The sequence below is a fragment of the Aplysia californica genome, unplaced genomic scaffold (genome assembly GCF_000002075.1).
Source record: "Aplysia californica isolate F4 #8 unplaced genomic scaffold, AplCal3.0 scaffold00187, whole genome shotgun sequence".
Taxonomy (NCBI): Eukaryota; Metazoa; Mollusca; class Gastropoda; order Aplysiida; family Aplysiidae; genus Aplysia; species Aplysia californica.
In genome coordinates this window covers 1,077,052-1,084,775 of record NW_004797457.1, presented here as the reverse complement: position 1 = coordinate 1,084,775, position 7,724 = coordinate 1,077,052, and the positions used below count along the sequence as shown (strand labels likewise).

At 39.1% G+C, this 7,724-nt stretch overlaps 1 protein-coding gene across 1 annotated transcript in view; it reads left to right on the top strand.

Annotated features, from left to right (window-relative positions):
- LOC106011789 (small proline-rich protein 3-like) overlaps nucleotides 1–3,610 on the top strand; it is an 18,539-nt gene extending 14,929 nt beyond the window's left edge. The window contains exon 2 of the mRNA XM_013082654.1: nucleotides 3,208–3,610. Within this exon, the coding sequence (XP_012938108.1) occupies nucleotides 3,208–3,610 (403 nt within the window). The remainder of the gene's footprint in view (nucleotides 1–3,207) is intronic.
- Nucleotides 3,611–7,724: the final 4,114 nt, after the last annotated feature.

Sequence of the window (7,724 nt, the reverse complement as noted above, 5' to 3'; positions counted from 1 at the left end):
GTGTGTGTGTGTGTGTGTGTGTGTTTTGGGACGGAGCGGTGTAGAATGGAGATACTACCTTTAAACAATGAAGTTTTACATCTCCATCTCAAAGAGACTAGTTGCAAAATGGGTTGATAACGATCTACAACCACTTTGGGTGTTTGGCGAGTGGTCCATTGCGGTTTACCCCTTCTCTCCTACCAAACATCAATCGTTATCTTCTCCCCTTTTTCCTTTTCGTGTCATTCTCTATAGTAACACTTCTAATCTTGGACACTTACAATATATCCTAAACCTGTTGCAAGTGCTGTTAGACTCTTACCAAAATAGATATATACCTGAACTATGTACTACCCAGAAAAGTTACTAGTGGCCTGATACCTGAAAGGGCCTTTGCGGAAAGCAATGAGTCATCCAGCACATTTACTTACAAGGAAGTGGGGGGGGGGGTGAGTCATGCAGCAGTTTGAGCGGGCATAAGACTAGTACCCTCTTAAGGGGGGAAACAGATCTCCAGCATCGAATCGAAACGACAATAAATCGTCTCAATGGATTTAGTTAAATACGGGATCGAAATGGTTTTTAAAGCTGAAGTTTAAAACTAATACTTTGATAAACTTGCTAGACCGTGGAAGAATATTACGTCTTTAATATTTTTGTATACTATAATGTATAATATATTGTTATGACAAAGAAACGAATTCATCGGTTAACAAGTCGGCATCGAATCAAGCATGATATTGTTTGAGGGAAAACAAATCAAGCAGTTTGGACACGTTATGAGTTTTAGTTTTAGTCAGAGTTTTACGGCACTTGCAACACAATAAGGTCATAAGAGTGCAGAAAATTAGAGGTGTTACAAGAGAGTAACCAACACAAAAAACAACGAGGAGAGGTCAGGACGATAGATGTTTGATAGGAAAGAAGAAGAAAACCACACCCGAGCACCCGCCAACCACCCACCACGTTATGAGAAGGAGACCACAACACCCAGCCTCAAAGATGTGCGACACGCGATTCGATGACTTCAAGGCAAAGCGAAGGCCAAGAAAAAGTTGGATCGATGAAGTCAAAAAGAACCCTGGAGGGCACATCTACATTGTATGCATATTTTTCAACAAAAAGAGAAAGCTGACAGGAAACCAGAATTCAGCAAATTTTGTAGAGATTGAAACATCTCCGGAACAATATGTTTGAAGCTGTTGTTTGTTTCCATGTTTTTTACAGTGATGGAAGGTTGGAAAGAAAGATGAGCAAAAGATATCGGGGGAGGGTAAGGGATTGGGGTAGTGGATGGGGGAGGATCGAAAGCTAGAAAACAGCTACGTGCTCCTTCCACTTAAAATCCAATTTTTTTCATTTATCACGTTTGGCGTATCTACTGTGTTATATTGTTTATCTATGTTCCACTTCAGAGTGTTTGTGGCTGTGATTATTGAACGTTTTTGGCTGAATTGTTAAACCTTCCTTTTCATAGAACATACCCTATTTTAAAGGTAGTATAATATGTGGAGATAGGTGGATAAATGAGGTTTGGAAAGTGTTTAATAAATCGCCGGAATTGTTTCAGGTAAAGTGATTTCTTTTTTTACTCTGCAGTGTCACAGTTTAAGTAATCTGATTAATTTATATATATATATATATATATATATATATATATATAGAGAGAGAGAGAGAGAGAGAGAGAGAGAGAGAGAGAGAGAGAGAGAGAGAGAGAGAGAGAGAGAGAGAGAGAGAGATAGATAGATAGATAGATAGATCTTTTTTTTTTATTATTTAAAAAAATTTTTAAAAATTTGGGGGGGGGGGGGTTGGGAGGTCTGTTTTTTATAAAGAGTTTCATGGCGCTTGCAACGGCATCAGGTTATCTGAACACTGCTGGCTAACTGTTTGAGGACGCGCATTCCAGTTTCTCAATAACGCTTGAAGTCGCACTGTTTTGGAGCACTTTAAAGAAGAAGCATAACTTCATTATTCTTACAGGGATTCTTTTTTAAAAAAATTTTTATCTTCTTAACCTTCAACTTGAAAAGGCAAACTACACAGTACGTTTACAAAAATAATGTGCAAATTCGTGTTTCTGATTTGTGCCCTGAAGATTTCGAAAAGTGCCGAAACATGGCCGGTGGTCTGTTGTTGGACGTAATATTTATGTTCCCGCTGCGTCCTCACAAAGTTAAGGGCTGGTGGGGCACCTGAGGTCTATTTTGGCTATTACAAGGCCTAGAGTGCCCATATATGCTGTGGGACATCGTGTGTTATTGGGGATTTTAAATCAATAGTTCCAAAAGTATATTGTGAATCTGTTGCTATGGCAACGGCGGCCATATTGGATTTTGCATACCTTTTTTCAATCCCATTTTATTCCCTAATTCACTTCTAATTTACTTCTAATTTGGCATGCCAACAGTACATATGTAGCTCTTAAATTTAGCTTGTTGAATTTTTTATATATGCTTTAGTTTTTATTTTATGACATTTGCAATTGGTAAGATGCAAAAAAAGTGGGAACAAAATGGAAAATTCAAGCTTTCTAGGCCCATAAATCAAAAACTACTGCGTTAATTTAAAAAATTCAATAAACCAAAATTATGAACTATGTGTTGTTTGTATCCTGTGAAAGTTACATTGAAATTGAACAAGAAATAGAGCAGAAAAAGGGGATAATGTGTGAAAAAATAGAATTGTGAGAAAACAGCCAATACAGGTAAGAAACGGATAGAAAACTTGTCCTTTTGCAGAAAAACCTGACAAAAAAGACAGCTTTAGGGTGTCGCAAGGCTCACATACGTTTCTGGATATTGTTCATGAAATGTCCAGGTACTATAATATGTAATAAACTCAATTTGCGCAATTTGACCCCAAAACACGATTTCTAGGTGCCCACCAATTCAAACACGCGGGTGGTTGGAGGGTGTTCTGCTGTGGTTTGCTCCTTCGTTCCAATCAACCATCTACCGTCCTTATCTTTCCGCCTTCTTTTATTTGAAGTCTGACTGCATGCAATCGGACGCGATGTTTTCTAGACCAATAATTTCGATGAGGCGGTTTTTCTACGAGCAGAAATTCTAAAATATATATATATAAAAAATCAGCCTCTTTCAACCAACCTTTAGATGTCATTAATTAGGAGAGACAAGCAAGTCTTAAAAAATAAGGCTTAATCAAATTCACCTTTGTGCACATTTTTAAGTTGGTGTTTAATGTATTTTCTCGTTTCCTAAGTATGTACCAGAGTACCAGTGCGCCAGTGTACCAGAGTACCAGTGTACCAGTGTACCAGTGTACCAGTGTACCAGTGTACCAGTGTACCAGTGTACCAGTGTACAAGTACAAGTGCACCAGTGTACCAGTGTACCAGTGTACCAGTGTACCAGTGTACCAGTGTACCAGTATACCAGAGTACCAGAGTACCAGTGTACCAGTGTACCAGTGTACCAGTGTACCAGTGTACCTGTGTACCAGTGTACCAGTGTACCAGAGTACAAGTGTACAAGTGTACCAGAGTACCAGTGTACCAGTGTACCAGAGTACCAGTGTACCAGTGTACCAGTGTACCAGTGTACCAGTGTACCAGTGTACCAGTGTACCAGGTTCGGAATCAACACCAGTGTTTGAAAAATATTGAAGAAGAGTGTTTTAATAGGGTAAACTATTAGTCGTTTAAAAACATATTGTTATTATTATTCTAAACCAGGTCATCCGCCCACTGACATTTTATTTCTTTTTCTACACATATCCTGAGAAAATAGACTGGCCCTTTTAATTTTCAATTACTGTATGCCCATAAAGATTCCAAAACTGAAATCTTATTATCCATCTCATTTCGTAGCGGCTCATTTTAAGCGCGCCAACATTGATCTTGGAAAATCTAAAATGTATTCTCATTTCTGAGCGTAACAATTGAAACCTAAAAATTACTATTTATACAAATAACTAGATATATAATATGTTCTATGTGTATCCATAAAATGACTTTCACGCTATTAACCTTCACAAACGCTTTATTAAACATCACGAGGAGAGAGAGAGACAAAGAAACGAAGGCATCAGAAAACAAGTGGGCTCTGAGTCGGGGTAAAATACACCCGGAGACAACAAATAGGTAGTTTGGACACGCTATGAGAACGGGGCCACAACAGCCAGCGCCAAAAGCCTACACCATGTTATTCGATGTTTTCTAAGCAAAAATAAAACAAAACAAAACAAAACAAAACAAACTAAAACAAAGACGAAAGACCAAGAAAAAGATAGATCATTGGAGTCAAAGAGATCTTTGAAGAGCTAATGGGGATCCAAAAACCAGCACGAGTGGTATGTGCCCGACAGTTCCATCTCCACTCCTCAGATGAAGGTATAAGCGGACATGACAAGGAAAAGTAAGTGTGCAAGTAACGTTCAGTACTTTCAGGGGCGAGAACCGTTTGAAGAACAACGAGCGGGCACTAGACCTTGCTCATGACCTACCACTAGGCCTATACTATGCCAATACTTTCTCAAACGGTAATTTATACGTGTTGAAGAAAACCAGCAAAATCTAGTTACGAAACCGCGTCTGATTTTTACGGCCTGAAGAAATAACTTTCTGATATGTGAGACAGCGTGGTGGAATCGGGCTCTCGTCAAAATAATCAAAGTGAAGAAATTTGCATTTTTCCACAGGTTGGTGAATTTTTTTCAAAATTTTGTTTGAGATGCTCAACATCTTTCATGCCCATTAAAGAACTCATTTCTGTAGGATTTGTCTGAGAAATGTTGATTAAAGGCACACAAAAAATGTAAATTTTCAGTTACCACGGACTCTTAAGCTAAGGAAATAACTAATCTTTGGCGGCCATTTTCTCACTAATATTACCTCTGAAAACAGGTGATCCCCACCCTCTTCATTCACAAATATCTCGACTTGTATTCAAGATAAATGGATATTTTTTCATCCAAATAAAGACAAGTGAACAAGCTTTAAGATGATACCAATAACTCTGCATGCCCAAAAATTGACCAGAGCCTGATTCCACCTCGCTGCCTCACATATTATTCAAGATGAAAAGCCAGCTCCATCGACCAGACATAAAGAATATTAATTTTGCTCACCGAGTTGAAAGGATATCGGATTTCAAATGTTCGTCTCGGTGTTTCAAGGTGTAGATAATGCCCAGCCTACTCAACAACATTTAAGCGGACATTCTAAAGTTGTAAATTACATTTTTTGGATGAGATCTAAGATACTTAAGATTTGATTTGTTATACAGAAAATTCATACGTAAAGTAAAAATATCCACCCACAATTGCCCTCCGACAGCCTGGAAACAACAAAAGGAACTTTCTAGAGGGTGAGTCCTGCCTGTATTCTGACCTGCTTGGTCATATAACATTACAGTTATGTCACTTTAATAGAATATAAACTGCTTAGAAAATTTCAACAACAAAAACTTATAACTTTCCAGACCTGTGATAAATTTCTGCTTGTGGGAAAAAAAGATGCATCTGGCAGAACATGCTGTATTATTGTCAGTTGTGCTATTCTCGTCATACTCAAATTCTCTTATGAAAGTACCTTAAAAGTTTTAGTTCTATGTATATCCATATTATGTGTTTTTGCTGCTGAATTGACACAGATAATTTCTCTTATTCCCTCAGGGACAATAAAGCTTCATCTTGGCTTATCGAAAAGAACGCACATGTACAGTATGCTTTCCCTTTTGATACTTTGTGGATGGCTTGCTAGCTGTGTAAAATATTTTTTTCTTCTCAGTCAATTTTTGTTTCAATGGCTTTACATAATATTTGTGGGAATATTGCACAAACGTAAATATGAAACATATCTTGTCGGTGTGATCAGCCTTTTATGATGATGATAATAATAATAATAATAATAATAATAATAATAATAATAATAATAATAATAAATAGCATTTGCATAGCGCTTATCCTCGCTCAACAGCAGGCTCTATGCGTTTTACACTATATTATTATTATTACCCCAGCAGACCATAGAACACTCAGAAACATTCTCAGCTTCCCGGGAAGCATACAGTGCAAGCAGCTGATTAAGCGCTCAAACACTAACAAGCAGACAAGATCTTTCGATGTCTATAGCCGGGTACCCATTCCCACCTTGGTGAAGTGAGGAAAATTCGTGTAAAGTGCCTTTCCCAAGAACACAACGTCGGGCCCCTGACGGGATTCGAACCCACGACCTTACGGTTGCGAGTCCGAGAGCCTAACCATTAGGCCACCGACTCTGAACAATGACACCTTTCACCTTTGCCTTGTTTCGTAAATTACAATCTAGTAAGCCACAGAATTGATCAAATGTCTGTATATGAGTGTCTGCATGTTTTTTATAACATTTTAAATGTTGTTTATTTGTTTTTGGTTTGTTGTCGATTTGTTTGTTTGTTTGTTTTTGTTTTGTTATCGATGTGTTTGTTTGATTTTTGTTGTTATCTATTTTGTAGGAGGGGGGGGGGGGGGGGGGTGTTGGTATTGGGATTCGGGAGGGGGGGGGGGTCGTATCAACTCGCTTGGTATTCTACAGAACCATGGAGCCTATGGCCAAGTTTTGAATCCTTTAATTATGTTTATTTTTAAAGTATTCAAAATCATTAGAATGTAGGTTCGGGGGTTTCAGACTCAGCTCGGTGATCATATTTCCTGTTATCATGTTTGCCTGATTCATGTGACCTAATTTGTAACAAACAATTAGGCCCTGTGTTTTCTCTTCTACAAGACTCGTAATTGTGAGTTTGCAGGTTCGGGGGTTCGAGCCTCTGCTCTGTCCGACGTTGTGTCCTTGGAGGCACTTTACACGAATTTCCCACTTGGCTCAGTCCTTTCGGAGATGGATGCTAAACTAGTAGGTCCCGCCTCTTAAAAAACCTAATTGTGTTGATAAGGGCGTTGAACCCATAACATTTTTCATTGCGTTCTCTCTGTTTGGCAAATACACTTGAATTGTACTACCATGCACTGCCATAGTCAGGTATGCTTCCCGGGAAGCCGAGAAAGTTTCTGTGTTTCGGGGTCCGCCGAAGTGATAACAGTTATTGTAAAGCGTTAAAGGCATGCTGTAGAGCGCGGTGAAGCACTCTGTAAATACAATTATTAGGCTCATCATAGCCAATGCTCTTGCCCTTGATAAAAAGCTTCTCTGCAAAACGTTCTTACGGTGCCCTAAATGGGGCGAAAAACACCAGTCTCGCAACACTCAACTGCATGAGCAACCAGTCCTTTCCCCCTTGCAGTTCACTTATTTCCAAATTGAGTCAAATGTTACGTTCAATAAAATAGTTTGACCATCAGTGTCTGACGATGACCTATACATCCGCGGAGGAGAATATTTCTCCAGTGAAATAGAAGAATTTGAAGACTTAAAGGTAAATATGACTTGTGGCTTCTGTTGTCGCCTAACTACAGCGACTCAGAATTACTTCAGAGTGCACGATCTAAGATATTATTAATCACTAGTCTATGGGTTGGCTTTTACCTCACACACTGAAGAACTGGCGTCTGTGGTGAAGCAGTTAGGCTCTTTGCTATAGAACGTAAGAGACCGGAGTTCGACGATTCCCGAGTTGGGAGAAAATCTTTATCCGACATCTTGGGTGTTTCTGTTGGGATGTTGTAACCCCCACAGCCCAGGTATGTCTGTTGGGATGTTGTAACCCCCTCAGCCCGGGGTGGCCTTGACAAGCTGGCTCGGAAGCCCACCTCCTAAATAGTCTAAATTGTGTCGGTGCGGG